The sequence below is a fragment of the Aquarana catesbeiana genome, linkage group LG02, assembly GCF_042186555.1.
Source record: "Aquarana catesbeiana isolate 2022-GZ linkage group LG02, ASM4218655v1, whole genome shotgun sequence".
Lineage (NCBI taxonomy): Eukaryota > Metazoa > Chordata > Amphibia > Anura > Ranidae > Aquarana > Aquarana catesbeiana.
Genome location: NC_133325.1, coordinates 58,575,785 through 58,598,978, shown reverse-complemented (window position 1 = coordinate 58,598,978; position 23,194 = coordinate 58,575,785). Strand labels below are relative to the sequence as shown.

The 23,194-nt window shown below is 40.8% G+C and overlaps 1 protein-coding gene across 1 annotated transcript in view; it reads right to left on the bottom strand.

Moving 5' to 3' along the window:
- Positions 1–1,999: 1,999 nt before the first annotated feature.
- TMEM135 (transmembrane protein 135) overlaps positions 2,000–23,194 on the bottom strand; it is a 523,462-nt gene continuing 502,267 nt past the window's right edge. Inside the window, exons 12-15 of the mRNA XM_073612956.1 lie at positions 22,512–22,588; positions 18,007–18,105; positions 16,619–16,686; positions 2,000–11,356 (exon numbers count right to left, since the gene is read on the bottom strand). Coding sequence (XP_073469057.1) covers positions 11,224–11,356; positions 16,619–16,686; positions 18,007–18,105; positions 22,512–22,588 — 377 coding nt within the window. The 3' untranslated portion in view covers positions 2,000–11,223. The remainder of the gene's footprint in view (positions 11,357–16,618; positions 16,687–18,006; positions 18,106–22,511; positions 22,589–23,194) is intronic.

Genomic DNA, 23,194 nt, shown 5'->3' with positions numbered 1-23,194 from the left:
GGTGTCACAGATCATTGGTTCTGGATGACCAAAAACCACACAAAGCCAAAAGCATCCAAGGATGGCTAAGAACAAAATATTGGACTATTCTGAAGAGGCCTTCTGTGAGCCTTGATCTGAATCCCATCAAACATTTGTGGAAATAGCTGATATATGCAGTCTGGAGAGGACATCGTTTAAAGCCGGGGTAGGCAACCAGTAGCCCTCTAACTGTTGTGGAACTACATTTCCCATGAGGCATTGCAAGGTTGGCAGTTACAATTACTCCCAGATGCATGGTGGGACTTGTAGTTCTACAACAGCTGGAGGGCCCCAGGTTGTCTACCCCTGCTTTAAAGAGTAATTCCACCTTTTGTTGAAAAAAAAAACATTTCCCTCTGGGTGATCTATGTACATTACAAGGATTTTAACAAACTTTGTTGCAGATTCCTACATTTTGTTATTCTGAAGAAATACCTGTGTGTTTATCTGTGTCCACGTGGTACGTGAATCTGATGGGAGTGGTTTCTTAAAGTGGTTGTTACCACGAACATGTAATTCTCTGCCAGACCCTCTATTATATCTAGTCATAACACACAGGGTTAGAGGTTTATTAAAACAAAGCTTGTAAATACTTTTTTGAAGCTATCTTCAGGCCGGTCTCGTGTATCCCGGCCGGTCTCCTACTCCGATCCAGAGCTACAGCAGGAGGGGCCATGTGACCTCCCCGGATGACGTCAGAGGAAGATTTCATCCCCTTCTGCTGCAGCCTTGGATTAGAGTAGGAGACCGGCTGGGAGTCATCTGACCGGCCTGAAGATAGCTCTAAAAAGGTATTTACAAGCTTCCTTTTAATAAAACACTAACCCTGTGTGTTATGACTAGATATAATAGAGGGGCTGGCAGTGACAATTTCTAATATTTTATTTCTACTAATAGCGGCATGGGGGGGTGGAGGCAGACACAGAGCTGACAGGCAGGGAGGGAGGGGGAGAGGGGGACAGAGGACAGAGGGATGTAAGCTGACCACAGTGGTCAGGGTTCAGCAGCCATGATTATCGTGGTCAGTACAGAGAGGGGGACACAGGAAGTGTCAGGATCAGACAGGTTTTGAGAGGGGCAGGTTAGACAGCACAAGCACCGTGCTGTTTAATCTGCTATAAGAGAACAGGATCTTTTTTTTTTAGGGTTACAAACACTTTAATTATCAACCAGCATCTGCACCTGCATGGCTCTAATAAGGAAAATTGCAGGGTCTGCATACCCTTAGACATGATATCCTATTGGGAGTATCTCACCAAAAATGACCATTTTGTTGCAGGGGATGCCAAAAATCCAACTTGTATGTTAGTACAGCCTTCTGGGAAAATAAGTAAGCTAATCACACAAGCAGGCAATTATGTTTCTGAGGGGCTTTCTGTACACATTCTGTGTACAGAACACCTCAAAGTAGCCATAATGCATTGCATTTTACAGAAAATTACAGAGCTGCAGATTGAAAAGGAAAGGTTGACTTGAGTTGCAATTGTATACGCTATATTATTATTATTATTTTTTTTTTTATTCGCTATTTTTTCCTATAAAAGTGGAGTTACCCTTTAAACCCGTGACAGCTGGAGCAGTTTGCTGAAATATAGTGGGCCAAATGACTTGATAGCAACTTTTATAAGGAGCTATAGAAATCGCAAGTTTGCAGTGACTGCTTTAAAAGGTTGTGCAACTTATCATTTTGGTACATGTCATTTTCATTTGTTTTATTGTTTTAAATATTTTATTGAATCAAAAGCAGTCTCTTTTTTATTAACTATAGAATAAACAATGAAGGATGACAATTACTTGGGTGAGTTAATTCAGAGAAAATTGAGAGTTCTTTTTTTTTTTTTTTTTTCGTGAAAGGGTACCAACAAGGTAGTCCATGGCTATACCTTACCACACACACACTGCCTCAAAAAAAAAATAAAAAAAAATAAAATAAAATAAAAAAAAGCATCACCACATGAATAAATACAAATGAACAAAATGTCTTTGTACTGAGATCATTTATTGAAATTTGATATACATATTTTAGTAAGAATTTTTTTTTTTTTTTTTTTTGTCGACAGCGGACCAAATGAATTTGGCCAGCGTATTGTACGTTTGTTAATAATATAAATGCTCTTTCATAGATCAAACGCAACATTTCTTTCAACGTGAACAATCATTGAACAGTGTACGTGGAAGAACCAAACAAGACTGACATAGATAATATCGTACCATACAAAGAAAAAAAAAAAAAAGCAGCCGCAGAGTTCACTGTATAAGAACATCATTGGTCTTTTTCCATTGTTAAAAAAAAAGAAGACAATAAAAAATATGTAAACTAATCTGACGTACTGAAAGGTCTCTGAGACTAGCAAGTGTGTTTAAACGCGTCTAGATAAATTGGCTCTTGAACCATGTTTAATTGTCCCCTTAAAGGATTGATCTACCCACAGCTTGCATTTTTAGCTTTGGTTGGATATTGCTGGTTTGAAACAACCACAGACTCCATCTGTCTGGCCTGGACCCTAGTGGCATGATCCCCGTTCTCAAATTCTCCGCTTAGACCACCTGTGGGGGCAGTTATGATAGAGTCTCTCTCTCCATGCTGATGTTTTCCTTTATTATAGATTAGAGAGCAAGACTCAATGTCAGGGGAAAACAGGAGATTTGAACTAGATAATAGACAGAAGAAGCTAGTGGCTCGTTCAGCCCACCAGCATTGACCAATGACAGAGCGTTCACAACTGTAACAGTGGCTGTAATTGGTCAATCATAAATAGATGGGTGGATGGTTCTGTTTTCTAGCCATGAACAGCTGAAGGTCAAAGTGAACATAACCCTGTTTCAAGAGAAAACCTAGAAAGCAAGAAATCTGTAGGATGTAAAGCATATTTTGTATCATATAACAAAAAACAGCAAATATATTTGTATGACATTGAGGTGGGGATCACACATATGCGGCCGCAGATTCGTGCCCGGGGTCTGGTGCCTCCCCGTTTACCGGTTCAGGCGAGAATCAGGTCAGAATTTGCACCTGAATCGGACCCAAAGACGCACAGGATCCCTTTTTGAATGTGGAGCGCGACCACCCTGGACCTGTGTGAACCGGCTCCATTGAGAGCCGGTCACACTCGCCTGTCATGCGAATTAGATGCAGGGGGAAATCCGCATATGTGTGAACCTGGCCTAAAACCTAAAGAGTAAAAAGAAAAAGATGTATTCCACTAACAACTTATGGATTTTTTTTTCCTAATTAAAAAAAAAAATTAAACATAAAACTAATAATAATCTCTACTAAATCATATATTAATTCCTCTGGTAGATACATTTCTTATCAACGACTGATCATGTGCAAAACACATTTCTAAACATATCGCTCTTGTCTTGTTCAAGATCGCTTCAGATTTTGAAGTCAAAGTTCAGTTTTTGTTGAAAACAAACCCCTTTAGGCCAACAAAATTACATTGCAAGATAATTTTCTTTTAAAAAGCTTTATCGCAGAGCCATGTCTGCTTTTGTTCTGTAGATACGGAGAAAAGCTGTCCCCGTATACTTAACTAGAAATCTTGCTGAAAGAGTACTAAAGATTGAGGTTCTGCCTTTGCTATAACGACAGATCCCCCAGCATGCCTTTAGATGTGCACTCTTTCAGCAAGGATGCAACTCCCAGCACAGTAAAAGAGGGAGAGTCCTTAGCGATAATTTGATCACAGGATTGGGGGAAAGAGGATTTGAAAAGCCCTATCTACAAGCAGTAATCTTACCTTACCCTGCCACCGAAATTTTAAAAATAGATGGAAATGTTATGGTTTTAATAAATTATAACATGTCTTCTGTTTTCATGGTGCCAGATAAGGAAAATATCCTCCAATATTGAAAGTCAGTGTCTTCCCAAAGTGAAAATAAAGTCTGGTACACACTAATGCCGCGTACACACGATCGGACATTCCGACAACAAAATCCTGGATTTATTTCCGACTGATGTTGGCTCAAACTTGTCTTGCATACACACGTTGTCGGAAATTCCGAATGTCAAGAACGCGGTGACGTACAACATGTACGACGAGCCGAGAAAAATGGAAGTTCAAAAGCCAGTGCGGCTCTTCTGCTTGATTCCGAGCATGCGTGGAACTTTGTGCGTCGGAACGGTGTACACATGGTCGGAATTTTCGACAACGGACTTTGTTGTCGGAAAATTTGAGAACCAGCTCTCAAATTTTTGTTATCGGAAATTCCGACAAAAAATGTCCGATGGAGCCTACACACGAAATTTCTGACAACAAGCTCACATCGAACATTTGTTGTCAGAATATCCGATTGTGTGTACGCGGCATAATAGTTTCTTTGCTGGGTTGAATGAAAAAACTGCTCCAGTAGGTGTCGCTGTACTAACAATCCGACATTAGTACAATGATCTCACCCGCTGAGCTGTTGTGTTCTGACAGGGGGACAGCCCCCTCCCCCGCCAGAACACTCTGATGAGCGTTCTCAGCCATTGGCTGAGAGCGCTGATCAGAAGGCAGTCGACTGGTTTTCTAGCATGCTCATCCGTCAGAAGCCGCCAAACGGCTGGCTTCTGTCGGACCAGCTATCATACACACGGGCCAAATGTCGGCCGGTTTTAATTGAACTGCCCGATGTCGCCTGACATTCGGCCTGTGTGTACTAGACATTAGAGTCCAGTATCTGCATGGGGTGCTTCGGGATTATGAGAATGCAAGACGCTTAAATCAGAACTTCTAGTAGTGTTCATGTTCATGTTTAAGGAAAAATTACCAGCAAATACAGACAATATGGCTAAGTGTTTACTGACTTTTTTGGGGTGCCTAAAGAGTAAACCAGAGGTACAGTGACAGGTACTCTTGATAACCCTTTCCCCCTTTAGCTGATACTGTGCTCCTCAACAGCGCTGTTTTCCTGCTGCAGCCCTTTGATAATATTGAGTACTTTTAAGTATGGGGGAGCATGTGACCTTCTCCCATTCCTCCCATTATACACGTGGGAGTGAGCAAAGGTTCAAAAGAAGAGCATCCTGCTTTTGGTCTTTGGACTTTCTAATGAACCCGTTACAGAAATAAATGATTGTACATGTCAGTACAAGGCCTAACACATGGACCATGCTCTATGGACTATATAAGTCCAGGACCTAAGTATTATTTCTGCTGGTTAGTGCCATATCTTAGAAATAAAAATGGCTAATGGCATCTGCCCAAATGTCAGCCCTTTTCCTGGTTACCTGGGTGGAGTGTAACTACAGGTCTCTGCTTTGTTATAGAAGTGAGTACTCTCCTCTTAAAGCTAAGGTTATTGAATGCATAGACCAGGATTTCGCAATAAGGGTTTTATGGGTCCCTTGGGTTTCTTCAGAGGTTGCTAGGGGTTCCTTGAGCAATGAGTAGTTTTCACCTCTCAGATAAGTTCCCACTGACACCATTGATGTTTTTAGCTATCTGTAATGCCCTGTACACACGATCGGACATTCCGACAACAAAATCCATGGATTTTTTCCCAACGGATGTTGGCTCAAACTTGTCTTGCATACACACGGTCGCACAAAGTTGTCAGAAAATCCAATCGTTCTGAACGCAGTGACGTAAAACACGTATGTCGGGACTATAAACGGGGCAGTAGCCAATAGCTTTCCTCTCTTTGTGCGTCGGATTTGTGTACACACGATCGGAGTTTAACCGATCAGATTTTGTTGTCGGAAAATTTTATAGCCTGCTCTCAAACTTTGTGTGCTGGAAATTCCGACGGAAAAAGTCCGATGGAACCCACACACGATCAGAATTTCCGACAAAACAATCCGATCGCACTTTTTCCGTCGCAAAATCCGACCGTGTGTACAGGGCATAAGGGGGTAATTCTTCCTAACGACTGCAAGTGTATGGAGCATTCTTCCCACTGACCATCACACTAATGTATAAGTTGGAGATATAGTCATTTTTAGCAGGGGTTCCCGGTGACTGGAAGGGTTTTTCAAGGGTTCCTCTGTGTTGGAAAGGTTGGCATAGACGCTTTACTTGATTTACTCAGCCTTACATTTCTCTGACTATTAGCCTAAATTTTTTTTATGGGGTATGCTCAGAAAGAACGGTCTTATTATGCTATATAGGGTGACTGACAGAAGGGGAATCGGCTAGACTTTCCCACTAATTCCAGAGAAAGAAAGTTCAAAATATGGAGAAGTATACCCTTGTCATAAAAACACAGACTGCTGTTGCGTATCTTCATATCTTTCCTGCCGCCTGAGATACTTCTGCATTAAACTAATCAATTCCCCATAGGTAGCTCCCTTTCTTTTCTGTCATCTTTACCATGAAGATATTTGAACTGGCACCATTCTCTGTCTACATAAAAAAAAAAAAAAACAGTGAGAGGCATAAGGTATTAAAGGCTTCTATCTACTAGATTACCTCTATATGTCACGATGCATGCCATAACCAGCAATGAGCCCTTTAGTACGAGAGAGGCAGGTAGTAGGACCACAACATAGATGTACATATATTGGTTTGATGATTAGACAGGCCTTTAGGTGCATCCTGGGCAGTCCTGCTACTTCAGGAAAGCCACCAAGGCTTTGTGGATACCTTCAATTATTTAGTCACTTTTATGGAGGAGATTAGAGACACATACAAGGAGACGTGTCACTTTTAAGTTTAATCCAGTACATAAAACATGCGGAAATTGGTGTAATCACACAAGGTAAAGCATTGGAATAAAACACTTCTGCAGCTGCTCAACAGCAACGTTGCAGTTCAGCTTTTTGATCGCAAATGTATTACGTATATTTGCACCTGAAATAAATGCCATTACAACTAAAATTTGTATAATCTGTGTAATCCTGAGATTGTCAGTTTAGAATCATTAAACTTACATTGTCAGTTGTCTGCAAAAACTTAATGTTTCCACCTTCTGGTGGCCTACAGCATTTCCAATAAACAGACAGGACTACACAATTAGTGTAAATGAAGACAAGGCCAAATGTATGAGGTCTATTTCACTGCTATCCCACCAGAATGAATAGCTGTTTACCATTAGGAAAGGAGCCTGTTAGGTGTGGGTAGTGCAGGGCTACATTTCCTACAAAGCCAAACAGCTTCCCCCTGCTTTCCAGCTACTGCAGAAGGTAAAGAGGTCCCCCGGAGCCACACATCATACAAAACACTCAAGGACTAGAAGCAGCCTCAGCCTAGACTCCGTACAGGCCACGTTCCCGATGCGAATTGCCCCGTCCAGTCCCATGACTAAGCCCAGTGGGCTGGGTGAAACGTGTCGGGGCAGTGGCATAGCCAGAGTCTAGGCTGAGGCTGCTTCTACTCCTTAAACGAGGGACCTTTTTTACTTCTTCACTGATTTCTATGGAGCTAAGGTGTGCTCTTTCCCAGTCTGCACTCCCAGCGGTTGTCAGCATACAAGGACCTAATAAAGCCTGAAACGGCACCCTCAGTTTCTTTGTATGGGTTCCAGTGACTGTGGTCTCAGTAAGGGCGGCTCAAGACAGCTTAGGAAATCAATCTCCACAGCCTACAAGGTGCTCAGGTATGTCATTACCCTAGCACAGACATTCAAGGCTGGGCACAAATGTTTCCTAGGAAGGTGAAAAGGGGCCTGAAAACTGGTATGAATTTACTAATCTGAACCAGGATGGTTGGATGCAGCCTGAACAAACTTACAATTAGATACAATGGACTCAACAGTAATTGAGTTTATACATTCTTCTTATATACACAGAATCTATTTCTAGACTGCATTAGTAAAAGGCTAGTTTAATACAGTTGTAAAAGGAGAGAGAGCCTAGAAAAAGACTTACAACTAATGGAGCCTGGACTGGAAGACACTAACACATGCTCATAGATCACCCATCTAGTTTCTGATCGTCAAAAAGTCTAAGAATGGGAAGCATCATCTTTGAGTTTATAAGATCACTGTGATCCCTTCAATGTGAAGGGCTTGGCCATTTTAAAAAATGATGTAGGATATAATTCTTAATGTAAAAGCAAAGACCACAACACATATAGTGCTGAACAGACAAACTCCTGTTACATGTGGTTCAGTTATTAACATCCTAAAACAAAGTTCCCAAACCACCGGAAAAAACAAATTAAATTCTGGTCTCATGGCTTATTTTTTTTTACATTCCCCTTTAAAGGCTGTTGCCCAGGATTAGAGGTCAATTCTTTACATCTATAGTATTTGACATTTGTTCATTTTTGTTGAACTATTCCTGCAGAAGTCACTGGGCTAGGGCAAGATGGCCATTGAAAATCTGGTAACGGGATTTACTTTCTCTGCTTCTTATTCTAAAGGTTGCCATTCAAGAGGAACGAACACTGCTGTGCTGTATGCAAGTAGCTTCTCTTGCTAGACTTAAAGCGGAACTTCAGTCATTTTTTCATCTTTCCATCTATTAAATCTTCTGCCCTTGTTGTTTTAACTTTGGATAGTAAAACTTTTTTTTTCAGCCAGTAAATACCTTATACAGCCTTCTTGTCTGGTCATTAGCCTAGGCTTATGACATCATGCACAGCTCTCTCTCTCACTCTCTCTCGTGAGAGTTTGCAAGGAAGGAAGGGGGATGAGAAATAAGAAGGCCAACGAGAGCTGCAGAGCTGGAGGTGTGCCTCTGTGTGTCTGTGTAAATCCAGGAAGTGAACAGGTAGCCGTTTCAGCTGCCCACAGTTAACATGGTTGCAGCCAGACTCAGTGAAGGGAGATTTCTGCAGCATATTTGACAAGTACAGAATCACAGTATATATAAAATAATATGCAAAGTGGTTGGAGGGAAGCTTCAGAATGGCAAAGATGGTTTTTATTACAAATTATGTGAGCAGACTGCAGTTCCTCTTTAAGTTTACCAGTAGACATTCTGTAACAGAAAAGCAAGAGCAGGGCTGTGGGACATGAAGGACTGTGAAGGCCATCTCTTACCGCCCAGACATTGCTCATCTCTCCTTATAAAGTTTAACCCATCAATCATTGTCAATAGGCAGAACATAGGGAGTCCATCAGTCAAAGTCTATAGGTGGATGAGAGTTGTTTAAAAAAAAAAATAGCTCATTAGTCTTCCTATTGGTCAGTCAGGCATCCCATGACATTAAAAGACAAATGGGTAGGGTGGGGGAGTTTGTGTTGAATAGTATTTTTGGTTTATGGTGCTCAGATGTAGTGAATATCCACTTTAATGCTTTGCAAAATTCTATCAAATTAAGTTGCACCTCCTGTTTTATGAAGCTGCCAGGATGCCATTATACTTATGTTTGCTTTGAATCATTTAGGACTCAAAAATAGACAAAATGGTCCTTTTTCTTTGCTTACGATTCTAGGTCTCATTAACAGTCAGATTTCACTGGGTAAAACTGGCTGGAAAAGATCGCAGATTACTGCAAACCTGATTGTGTAAGACTCTTGCATTAGTAGGAATAGCCTATAAAACCAGGCAAGCTGCTTATAGTCAAATAACATCCCCATAAGGAACTCTTCCTTCATTAAAAAAAAAAAGAAAAAAAGTTACTATGTGGAAAACAAATACACCATGATTGTTTTGCAAATGGTAAATCATTTTAGGAATCGAATCCCTTGACCCAAAGCTGTCACTTCACCCACCCTTCTTGCACTTGTTGATGGACAGCAAAACTTTGTAGGTTTCAGTTTCTGTTTCCACCCACTGCAGGCATTATTTGTACCTGCTGAATTATCCACTTGTTTTCATTATTGAAAATGTACCAAAATGACTGACCACAAATGAGGTCTTAGAAACATATAGGAAGCCTGTGAAGTCCATCAGCCTCCATGTGCAATGTGAAATTTTAGGTTTGAACGGATCAAGCCTTCAAAGGAATATTTCAGCCAATACGGAGCAGTTCAGTGTTTGGTAGATGGGGGTGGGTTCTACTATATACAGTATGTGCTTTTTTAACCGGGTGGGAATTATAGGAGCTCTGACTGCCGTCATGCATTTCCACTGGACCTTGGAGCCCCACTACCTCTTATAAAGTAGGAGACTGACTACTAGGTTACATTTTACATATTATAAAGGGTGTGAGTGAAATATTCAGCAGTGAGAATAAGCCCGACAACCCCACAAAAAAAGGGGCACAGATGGGGACGCAAGTGCAGAAATCTCACCTCTCGAGTCAATGAATGGTTCGTGAATAGGTGGAATGATACTCATTGTGACACATTAAAAATGTAGACTCCAAAATAAACCACATAAATCGGTATGCAGTGGGTAAAGAACACTATAACATAGAGGCCTGTATACATGAGGAATCTATTTTTGTTAAATTGGGGGGGGGAGAAAAACATTCACAGGTTTGGTGTGTTTGTCACGCATCCAGGAATCACAGCACTCAAAGCCATTCCATGCCAGGCTCAAAAAAGCCTAAGTGCCAATTTGGAGATCAGCTAAACCAGTCTGAACAATACTTATTTTACCCAAAGGCCTGAAGAAGAGAGTTCTTCAAACCCTTGAAGCATGTTGGCTGTTTTTCCCAATATTCCCAAACAATAAAGCAAGAGATTTTTTCTTGTATGCAAGCCTCATGGCTCTATATATGGTGCGCCTTGCCCACTGTATACCTATACACACTGTTGAAGGACCCCCTACCCCGACTGGTCCCTCCACAAGTTAAGCATCCAGTGGAAAACCCTCTGCACACGGGTCCTCCACAACTGAGAAAAAAAATCAACAATCATATCACCCATCCAGCATCAGCCAGCACACTCACAAAGGAGACAAGATTGACATATGACATGGTAAGAGTTGGTCCGCAGAACAGGGGTAGGCAACCGAAAGGCACATGTTCCCTACACCTCCAGAAGTTTTGCTTAAAATCTTACACAGAGCATCATACAATGCTTTAACTGGTATTAGTTCATTTTTAAATGCGATCAAGGCTATAGAAATATCTATATTATTTACAGGTCATGATTTGAAATACTCTGCTTATTTGGAATCATTTGTTGACCAGATGACAGAGGGATGACTGAGATTTTCTTTGTGCCTCTGTCTTTTATCTTTTTACAGGATTATCTCTTAATCTACCAAATAATTCATGTTTACTGAGAATTAACTCTTCTTTGTAATGGTCAGCTAAAATTAGTTAATACTGAACAGGAGCTTACAAGCCCTCACATTCTCTATTCTCTCTGGATACCCATTGTGATTGGGAGTCTTGATTTTCACATTGGCTTATGGGAAAGAAGAAAAACTCCAAGATTTCAGGAGAACTGAATCGGTAACTCTGGCTTAACCACAGTGAATCTTGGGTCCAGTTTGGGGATGAAGTTGTTGAAGTTCTTGGAGGCTTCAGAACCAAAAACATCCAAGGCTTTGCGATTCATTAGCATAAATCTAACAGGAGAAATTCAGAATAAGCATGTGAGATTGTCACATTAACAACATATACTAGACTTAATTGTATCTAAACTGGCTACATAACATAACTCTCAATTTTTAGGAGGCCACAAAACCTAAATTGTAATAATTTTTGTACAAATACAGCAGGTAAAATAAGTATTGAACACGTCACAGTTTCTCTAGGTAAATATATTTCTAAAGGTGCTATTGACAGCAAATTTTCCTCACATGTCGGCAACAACCCATGCAATCCATATATACCAAGAAACCAAAATAAATAGGTTCAGAAGTTTAGTTATGTGTAATAAAATGGATTGACACATGGAAAAAGTATTGAACACACTAGCTGAAATATATTTAATACTTCGTACAAAATCCGTTGTTGCTAATCACAGCTTCAAGACACCAACTCCTGTATGGAGAAACTAGTCGCATGCGTTGCTCAGGTGTGATTTTGGCCCATTCTTCCACACAAACGGTCTTTAAATCCTGAAGGTTCCGTGGGCCTTGTCTATGAACTCTGACCTTTAGTTCTTTCCATAGATTTTTTATTGGATTTAAGTCAGGTGATTGGCTGGGCCATTCTAGCAGCTTTATTTTATTTCTTTGAAACCAGTTGTGTGTTTTCTTGGCTTTGTGTTTGGGATCATTGTCTTGCTGAAATGTCCATCTTCATCATCCTGGTAGATGGCATCAGGTTTTTATCAAACATGTCTTGGTACATTTTTCCATATATCCTTTCTTCAATGATATGAAATCTGCCAGTACTGTATGCTGAAATACAGCCCCACACCATGATGTTCCCACCTCCAAACTTTACTGTTGGCATTGGGGTGTTTTTGGTGTGATGTGATGTGCAGTGCCATTTGACCTTCAAACATGGTGTGTATTATGGCATCCAGAGGGTTCAATTTTGGAGTCTTGCGTGGTGAGCGTGCATACAGGCTATGGCGGCTGAGTGCATTACTTATTGTTTTCTTTGAAACAATTGTTAATTCCAGGTCTTTCTGAAGCTCTCCACAAGTGGTCCATGGCTCCTGGACAACTCTTCTGATAATTTTTTTTCATTCCTCTGTCAGAAATCTTGTGAGGAGCACCTGGTCGTGGCCGGTTTATGGTGAAATTATGTTCTTTACACTTCCGGATTATGGCCCCAACAGTGCTCACTGGAACATTCAGAAGTTTAGAAATCCTTCTGTAACCAATGCCATCAGTATGTTTTGCAACAATAAGGTTGCAAAGCGCTTTGCTTTTACCCATCATGAGATGTTTCTTGTGTGACAGCTTGGTAATGAGACACCTTTTTAAAAGCCATCAGTTGAGACCGAATTAGCTGATATTCATTTGCACTGACAAGGGGCAGGATTGCTTTCTAATTACTGATAGATATTAGCTAGTGTCTTAGCCTTCCATGCCTTTTTGCACTTCCCTTTCTTCATATGTTCAATACCTTTTTTCCCTATGTCATTACATTTTTTTACACATAACCTAATTTCTGAACTTATATGTTTTGGTTTCTTTGTATGTATGGATTGCATGGGTTGTTATCGACATGTGGTGAACATTTCATGTCACTAGTACCTAGAGGTCACCAGATATAAAAGCTTAGTGTTTGCAGCAGCACTCTTCCTAAATCATTTTTATTTGACCTGTCCTTTCAAAAAATGCTTCGCATCTGTCTATTATTTATATAAATTATTTATTTTAGTAAACATTTATCATAGGGTGTAGTCCAATCACAACATTCCATTTGCAAAGCATACTGGGTTTAAATTTGTTTTTCAGGCGTGGTTCACACTTGTGCAGATGGTTTCCGTTGTGGGTTCACACCTGTTCCCACAGCCGCAACTACCCATGCAGAAAAACAAAAGAGATGTACTGGGAACCGCACTGCACTTGTGGTTTCCGTGCGGCTGCAATTTCATAAATGGAGCAGGGACATTTTCCCTGCTTTTTCAGGAGGCATGGCAGCCCATTCAAATAAATGGTTCTGCCTTGCCCACACAAAAAGCAGCTTGCAAAGCTGCACAAAAGTGAACGAGGCTTTAGTTGTATCCCAATAACATAAAAAAAAAAAAAAATACAGAAGCACTAGGATATGGGCAAAAAAAAAACTGCAGCGGGATTTTAACACTTAACACTTTAGATAAAATGAAAAAAGTTTTGTCTGAAGCTTTGTGTTTACTTTTCTTAAGAATCTCCTTCTGAATAGATTTTTATGTTTTACCATCACTGAGCCACTCCACATAATGTATGTCCATGAAGGCTCTCATTTGCCTAGGTCATAGTAGAGCTAACAGTAGTTAGACACATTTAATTGGACTTGTTCTGTAATGTTGAAGGTGTTTCATAAAATATCCAAACTACTTCTTCTAATGGAGGTCAGGGTGGAACATACACCGGAATTTATATCCACAAAGGTAGCACAGACACCTCGATCCAATCACCATTAAAAATGTGGATGTTGATTGTCCAAGAAAAGAAAGGCAAGTGGGAACCCCCTGTACTAGTTACATAATCCCACACTTTGGTGTCAGAAAGTCTGCATAGGTGTTAATCGTTTGAGTTACATGGCTAAAGGTGTGCATTGTCGTCAAATAGGCAGGGTAGAAACATTAAAACAGCATCTTATTTGAAAGGCAGATGAGTACCCCACTAAGTACCCCACAGAGTACCCACTGAGTAAGCGGCTTGCTATGGGGGCACTGATGCGCGCTCGCTCAGGAGCCCTACTGTGTGTGTTCATAAGACACATAGAGCGAGGGCAGGGCACGGCCCCATCCCCCTTGTCACTGGGTTCGATTGACAGCAGCGGAGCCAATAGCTGCATCTGAGACAATGAAGAACGAGAGAGCCTTGGCTCTCATGCACATGGCTGGATAGAGATCTGCTCAGGTAATTATTTAGGAGGCGCTACGGGGGGACCTGCATGCAAAGAATGGAGTAAGGTAAAAAACCTTCTGCATTTACAACCACTTTAAGGTGTAGAAAAACTGCTGAGTCTTAACCAGTAAATGATGGGACAATGCAACTAGAACAGAAAGTTTCCTCAATTTTCACACACCGCGTCTTGTTTATGGACAATCAACATCTGCCTTGACACAGACTGGTAATTGGATTGAGGTGCTGGTGATAGCTGTGTGGATATAAATGCTGAGGTAGATTTTTGACACTTACTGGAACTGAAGAAGTTGCTTGGATGGGCGACAAAACACCTTCAATATTACAGAACAGAAGTCCAGTTGAATGCGACTATCTACGGTATTACTAGCTATGCAAATCATGCAGGGATCAGAAAAGTACAGTAAAACCTTGGTTTGAGAGAATTTGCAAGACAAGCAAAATGTTTTAATAAATTCTGGCTTGATATACAAGCAATGTCTTGATATACAAGTAGCGTCATGTCACAACTGAGAATAAAAGAGAAGAGAGGCGCCTCCAAGTTTAGCAATATGGTTACATTTAGTGAAGGTACAACATGCCTGCATACATCTAAGTATGCAGGCATCTGGGGTAAAGCTGTCCACATAGACCACATCCCCTGCATCGCCATCGACGTTGTCCCTTCCACGCTGCGATCCACGAGCGGTTCAAGCCTTGATTTCAGATCGTTCTACTGCAGGGTAGTCTTCCTGATCACGACTGCAGACTGACAGCGGTGAGAGCCGGTGGTGCGGGGTATGGTCTATGTGGACAGCTTTACCCCGGATGCCTGCATACTTAGATGTGCCTCTTTTAATCATCAACCATGTAAGTTGCTAAATGTTGTACCTTCATTAAATGTAATCATATTGCTACACTTAGAGGCGCCTCTCTTCTCTTTTCTACTCTGTAGCTCCTGCTGGATTTTGCTTCTAATCCCCTTGTGGAGGCTTCCATTTGTGGATGGACAAATTATGGTTACACACATTGCTATAATCTTTTTATATGGACTATAAACTGAAGGACCTAAATGGTCGTGGAACGAATCATTTGGGTTTCCATTATTTCTTATGGGGAAATTTGATATACAAGTGTTTTGGATTACAAGCATGTTTCTGGAACGAATTATGCTCGCAATCCAAACTTTTACTGTATAAAGAGCTTGGAAGTCGAAATAGACACAAATACAAATATGTATACAAATATTTCCTTCCACAGGAGGATTTGCTGTATAATATGTTTTGCAGTTTAGAATGTACCTATACTCAAAATATAAATATGTGTATAAAGTTTTGCTGGTATGAATAAAGGCTCAAAAAATGCTAAAATACTTAACTTTCCTAGAGAAAATACTGTTCCCGGCTCATTTCTGGTCATATGTCTGACCTAGTTATCTGGTCAACTGATCTCTGTTAAAGGAGAAGCTGAGTCATTCTGGACTTTGATCCTCTTGTTTACCAGAAATCACATGGCAACTTAAAGCGGGATTCCGGCCACTATAATTTTTTTTTAAAAGTCAGCAGCTACAAACACTGTAGCTACTGACTTTAAATAAGTAGACTTACCTGTCCCGGGTGCCTGCGATGTCGGCTGCCCGAGGCAGACCCGTCCCTCGGCTCTCGGGTCCCGGCACCGCCATCCTAAGTAAGGGAAACAGGCAATGGAGCCTTGCGGCTTCACTGCCAGTTTCCTACTGCGCCCGTGCGAGCGGCACGGCGATCTGTGAATGGCCCCGTGGTTTTCTGGGAACACACACAGTTCCCAGAAGGCAACGGGGCCGCTCAGCTAGGAGCAGAACACGCCGCGGAATAGGAAGAGGCAGATTAGGAAGACTGCCTAGCAACAAGGGTTCAGGTAAGTTTAAAAAAATTTTTTTTTTTTATTTTTTTTTTTAATTTTTTTAAAGATTTTTCATGCTATTTTCTATTTTAGGGTGGCCCTCCACTTTAACTAGACCAGCAAAGAAAGGAGCCTAGAGCAGCACTTCCTCCAGGAAAGGTGGCATTTAAGTAGAGATCTGCTTTAACTACAAAGCCATACATGTAAAGACAAATGATCAATCCTGGATCTGGTTGCTTTGAACAATCTAATATGACAAAAATGATCTGCACAAGGTAATTTTTTTTTTTTTTTAACTCAATTGGATTTTTCATCACCCCTCATCAGGATGAAAAATTTACATCAATTTAGTGCAAGTGATGTCTGACAAATTTGACAGATTCAACTTTTTTATCATTAATAATCATTGCACTTGATTGCTACAAATATGGCCAGAATAACATCAAATGCATGCAAATACAATACTCACTGCAGATTTACATAAAAAAAACCTACCTGCCCTTTGTTAGTCTTAATAGAAACTTCCAATAAGAAGGCCTTAGATTATGAACTTCCAGAACAGCCTAAAGGACATAAAAATACAGAAATCAAATCACGTCATCTATCATTTAACCACTAGAGGGTGTTACAGGAACGTCTTATATCTGTGAACAGACACAATCTGCATGCTCCAGAAATCCATTGCACATTATAGGCTCACTTCACTAACGGTTATAGCATGCAATATTTCGATCATGTGATTCATTGAATCCAAAAATCACATACGATAATGAAAAGGTATGAATTCACGATCAGTTTATGCGGTATACACTACAAAAATATCAAACGCACGGTAAATACCACATAAACTAAAATCGATGGCATCAGCATGTCTCAAAAAAGTTGGGACAGGGCAACAAAAACCTGGCGAAGTAAGTGGTACGAACTGGAAGAACATTTTGCAACAAATGAGGTTAATTGGCAACAGTTCAGTAACGTGGTTGGTTGTAAAAAAGGGAAGCCTCGTACACAGGATTGGACTTTAAACAAACTTTTCCGTGGATTTCTGTCCAAAGGGCGTTGGCCGTAAACTTGTTATGCATACACACGGCAGGACTTTATAGGCAACAAACACGAACGTAGTGACATTTCAACGTACTGACGACACTTCAAAAGAGGACGTTCAATTCTCCGACGCCACCCTTTGATCAACTTCTGTATTGTCAGATCTTTTGCATTGGTTCTGAGTATGCATCTTTGTACTAAAGTCCAATGGTTTTTTGTACACATGATCGTTTTTTTTTTTTTTTTAATATTTTGTCTTGCATTATAGTGTTACTAAGCCCACAACAGTAAAATCAGTCTGTATATGCAGTAAAGCATGCTTGTTATACTTAATCCTCTGCATTGTGTAAAAAGACTGTTTGGTCCTGTCTTCTCTGATCATCCCCTTCTTCCACAGTCCCCAATCCATCTACTGATAGAACAGAGGCTAGGGGACAAGCTGCACATGCTCAGTTTGGTGTATATTGTTAAAGATTTTTTTTTTTCTTGGGAGGGTGCATGTGATCAGCACAGGGCCAATCAGCACTGACCAGACAGAGGGTCAGGGGTCCTGCAGCCTCACTGGACAGTCAGAGGAGAATGAAAACTCCTCCTACAAGCTTTAACCAGACACTGATAGAAGTTACACGACTGCTATATACTGCTGATGAGAAAAGGTATTTAGCAGTTTATATTTACTAAAACGATTGCATTTCCATGTTCTGTGTACTGTGGGAGACCAGATATAGTGAATGTAGGGTCCTGGGTTTAGTAACACTTTATTATTTTTTCTGTTAATCAGATGTCTTAAAACAATTTAAAACATGTAATATGAAAGTAGATTTCTCCTAAGTACTTACTGCATGGAAGCAGATAGCCGTAGACACTGCATAGATGACACTATCTGCATGGGGGAAGTATGGACACCTCCCAGATTCAATTCCCTTGAAGTACATAATCTACAAGAAAAATGGAACACAATACATTTCTTAAGGCTGCAATTTTTTTTAATAGCATTTAATAGTCAAAAATGTTAAAGTATACAGTGGGGACAGAAAGTATTCAGACCCCCTTCAATTTTTCACTCTTTGTTATCTTGCAGCCATTTGCTAAAATCATTTAAGTTTATTTTTTTCCTCATTAATGTACACACAGCACCCCATATTGACAGAAAAACACAGAATTGTTGACATTTTTGCAGATTTATTAAAAAAGAAAAATTGAAATATCACATGGTCCTAAGTATTCAGACCCTTTGCTCAATATTTAGTAGAAGCACCCTTTTGATCTAATACAGCCATGAGTCTTTTTGGGAAAGATGCAGCAAGTTTTTCACACCTGGATTTGGGGATCCTCTGCCATTCCTCCTTGCAGATCCTCTCCAGTTCTGTCAGGTTGGATGGTAAACGTTGGTGGACAGCCATTTTTAGGTCTCTCCAGAGATGCTCAATTGGGTTTAAGTCAGGGCTCTGGCTGGGCCATTCAAGAACAGTCACAGAGTTGTTGTGAAGCCACTCCTTCATTATTTTAACTGTGTGCTTAGGGTCATTGTCTTTTTGGAAGGTAAACCTTTGGCCCAGTCTGTGGTCCTGAGCACTCTGGAGAAGGTTTTTGTCCAGGATATCCCTGTACTTGGCCGCATTCATCTTTCCCTCGATTGCAACCAGTCGTCCTGTCCCTGCAGCTGAAAAACACCCCCACAGCATGATGCTGCCACCACCATGCCTCACTGTTGGGACTGTATTGGACAGGTGATGAGCAGTGCCTGTTTTTCTCCACACATACCGCTTAGAATTAAGGCCAAAAAGTTCTATCTTGGTCTCATCAGACCAGAGAATCTTATTTCTCACCATCTTGGAGTCCTTAAGGTGTTTTTTAAGCAAACTCCATGCAGGCTTTCATGTGTCTTCCACTGAGGAGAGGCTTCCGTCAGGCCACTCTGCCATAGAGCCCCGACTGGTGGAGGGCTGCAATGATGGTTGACTTTCTACAACTTTCTCCCATCTCCCAACTGCATCTCTGGAGCTCAGCCACAGTGATCTTTGGGTTCTTCTTTACCTCTCTCACGAAGGCTCTTCTCCCCCAATAGCTCAGTTTGGCCGGACGGCCAGCTCTAGGAAGGGTTCTGGTCGTCCCAAACGTCTTCCATTTAAGGATTATGGAGGCCACTGTGCTCTTAGGAACCTTAAGTGCAGCAGAAATTTTTTTGTAACCTTGGCCAGATCTGTGCCTTGCCACAATTCTGTCTCTGAGCTCTTCAGGCAATTCCTTTGATCTCATGATTCTCCTTGGCTCTGACATGCACTGTGAGCTGTAAAGTCTTAAACAGACAGGTGTGTGGCTTTCCTAATCAAGTCCAATCAGTATAATCAAACACAGCTGGACTCAAATGAAGGTGTAGAACCATCTCAAGGGCGATCAGAAGAAATGGACAGCACCTGAGTTAAATATATGAGTGTCACACCAAAGGGTCTGAATACTTAGGACCATGTGATATTTCAGTTTTTTTTTTATAAATCTGCAAAAATGTCAACAATTCTGTGCTTTTCTGACAATATGAGGTGCTGTGTGAACATTAATGAGGAAAAAAATGAACTTTTAGCAAAATGATTTTAGCAAATGGCTGCAACATAACAAAGAGTGAAAAATTGAAGGGGGTATGAATACTTTCCGTCCCCATTGTATATAGTCTAAAATGTTTTTTAATTTAGCCAGTTGTAAAAGGTCCAGGGAATATTTTTATTCAGAATTGTGTTTTGTAAAAAAAAAAAAAGCCAACGCATTTCCAGGGTTTCTGAAGGACCGTCTTCTTCAGGGCTTAAAAAGGTTAAAGAGAATGTTCTGAAGCAGGCTATCGTTTTTTCTTTCTGATAAATACTCTGTTTACCTTTCAGGATTATCCCCCCACTCCCTTAGTCTGTAATGCTCTCTCTTTTCAAGCAGATGAAGAAGGTCCTTCTGAACCATCAAACACACTGGGTTTTTTACAGAACAGTTCTGAACAGGCTACTGGATCCAATAGAAGTGGCATAACCCTTTCCTTCCTGCACAATAGGTTTTTATGGCTGCTTCTTGTTTTTTCCATTAAGGAGATTCGCCATCTTTATTTGTCCTGATGACCATTGCCAAGAGACGAGACAGAAAGTGTTTTAAAATCCCCAAACTATAGTTGTCACTATAACAGGTATAAAGAGGAAATCTTCCAATGAGGACACTTGTTTTGGTGACAACCGTCTAAGACAGAATTCCCTTCACTTTGTATAGATATCATCTCACTTACTGTTGCCTTTTCAGGACAAGTGAAGAGAAATCACCCCAACAGGACAGGAAAAAAACAAAAAACTGGTATTTCAACCCTTATCTCCTCTATTCAAACTCCCCCCCTCCAAAAAAAAAAAAAAAAAAAAAGTTTCTTTTTCTTCTTGTTATATATTCTCTTTAGCTAGTATGGAGCCTCCAACCTGACCCCCTCCATAAGAACATTATACTATCTGCTCCTGAATGTTTCTCTCGCAAATTTTGTTTAGGGGCTTGAATAGCATTCCATTGTTCTTCTGCATTTGACTTGCATCGGAAGCATGTTTTACTCCTAATTTAAAAGTCTGGAGGTTTCTATTTGCTTTGAGTATTGTGTATGAGTGTTCTGAGGCTGCATATGACTTGCTTTGCTTGACTTTTGGATTCAAGCTTTCTTTTTGAGATCCGGTCATGTTGCAGCAACAGCAATTCAAATCTTATTTCCAGCACCCATGCATGTGCTGCGTTAGAATATAAATTGCGGCATTCGGTAACAAAGCTTCCCTATTGATATAGAATGACACTTGCGCCTTGGTATTGTGTAACAATATGGTTGGGCTGCTGCAGTCCAATATTGTCCCCACAGGTGGGGCAAGGTGAGTTTTTAATGGTAAATAGACAGCGCCTGCTTCTCCTTTATACTAATTCCTCTTTAGGTTATACCCATGTTTGGTTCCTATATGTGTCTATAACCTTGGATTGATGAATTCCCAGTAAATTTACATTACTTGCATACGTGCATGTTTGTTTAAACCAAAATACAGTTAATGATACATCGTTGTATCTAAAGTGACAATTATTAAAGTGCATGAATAAATACTATATATTGCATCAATGTATAGAGAGTGACAGTAATTAGAGTGCATATGGTGATATAAGTGCAATAAAGTCCTTGTTTGTGCAAAAAAAGGTGCTACAGTGCTCCTTGTGTCCAACGATGTCAATACATCCACCCGCTTGGGGTGGTGTAAAGATCTAAACTCACCAGATGTGCTAAACTCCTTCGCTTTATAGCAAAAAAAGAGTCTTCTGTGCCTTTAGGTAATTTGCTGGGGACCAAACCCAATGTGGTATCCTCTGATGTCCTCCACTAACTCCTTTGTGGTGGATATCCTTCCATCATGGCTCCAAAGCTCCCAGGATAAATGGTGTGCAGCATGTGATGTATAGGAAAGAAAGCTCCTCATAGAATAATATCTTCAGATTTATTGTAAAAAAGCAACTTACAATATATTTAAAAGTATAAAAACTGTCTATATGACAAAACCGGCTTCACTAAAAATCATCAGCCCTACTGGTATGGAGAAGTGGTATCCGTGGAGCATATATCGTGCGTACCGCTCTCCTGGCTGGAAGTGACGTTTGAGAGTATCATCGTGCCGCGTTTCGTCATAGGGGGTGCAACGTTTTCAAAAGTTAAATGTATTTTGGTTTAAACAAACATGCACGTATGCAAGTAATGTAAATTCACAGGGAATTCATCCTTCCAAGGTTATAGACACATACAGGAACCAAACACGGGTATAGCCTAAAGAGGAATTAGTATAAAGGAGGAGCAGGCGCTGTATATTTACCATTTAAAAGCTTCCCTGTAGCTGCACTAATGGTCAGATGATTTAGATACAGAAGGCAGAGAGAAATTAATGAGCGGAGTATTCTGTACGTTATAGAGCACGTTATGTTTGAAAACCAAATATAGGAAGAGGGACTTTGTTGGTACAGAAGTAGGAGTATATATATTACACTTTTAAAACACCCTAGAAAAATGTGTATATAAAAAATATATATATTTTCCCTACAGAGACAGATACAGTTTTCCATTCAACCACACCATTTTCCCTTATCTAGTTTTTACCCCATAGATTATTGTATGTATCGTTCCTTTATGATCCTTCGCTCAGAAAATATGAAGGGAGCATGTGCCTTGTGCCAGCTGCACATATAAAACATGAAGATTCCGTCTTTTTAGAGTTAATTGAAACACTCATTATCAGTGCTGATATCTGTCACTTCATTACTCAGTTACACTGCATGCAAATATTCCCAGCTGTGTGGCTAGGGGGCTCACCTCTACCAATTTGGATGCCAGGTACATGGAGATTGTGGTGCTTTTATAAAACATCATGGAGAGCCCTGCCAGAAACCCTGGGAAAAAAGATAAACACTATGTCCGATTTAACAATTCAGGAGGAAAAAAGGAATAAGAGAGAGAAGGAACAAGAGAGAGAGAGAAGGAAAAAGAGAGAGCAAATAAAGAGGGGGAGAGAGAGGGGGGAGAAGGAAAGAGAGAAGGAAAGAGGAGAAAATAGAGAGAGGGGGGAGAGAGAGAGAAAATGAAGAGGGGGAGAGAAGGAAAGAGAGAAGGAAAGAGGAGAAAATAGAGAGAGAGAGGTGGAAGAGAGAGAGAGGTGGAAGTGAGAGAGAGGTGGAAAGAGAGAGGGGGGGAGAGAGAGGGGGGAAGAGAGAGAGAGAGGGGGGAAAGAGAGAGAGAGGGGGGGGGAAGAGAGAGAGAGGGGGGAAGAGAGAGAGGGGGGGAGAGAGAGGGGAGAGAGAGAGGGTGAGAGAGAGGAGAGAGAGGGGGGAGAGAGAGAGAGAGAGAGAGAGAGAGAGAGAGAGAAGGAGAAGGGAGAGAGAGAGAGAAGGAGAAGGGAGAGAGAGAGAGAAGGAGAAGGGAGAGAGAGAGAGAGAGAGAGAGAGAGAGAGAGAGAGAGAGAGAGAGAGAGAGAGAGAGAGAGAGAGAGAGAGAGAGAG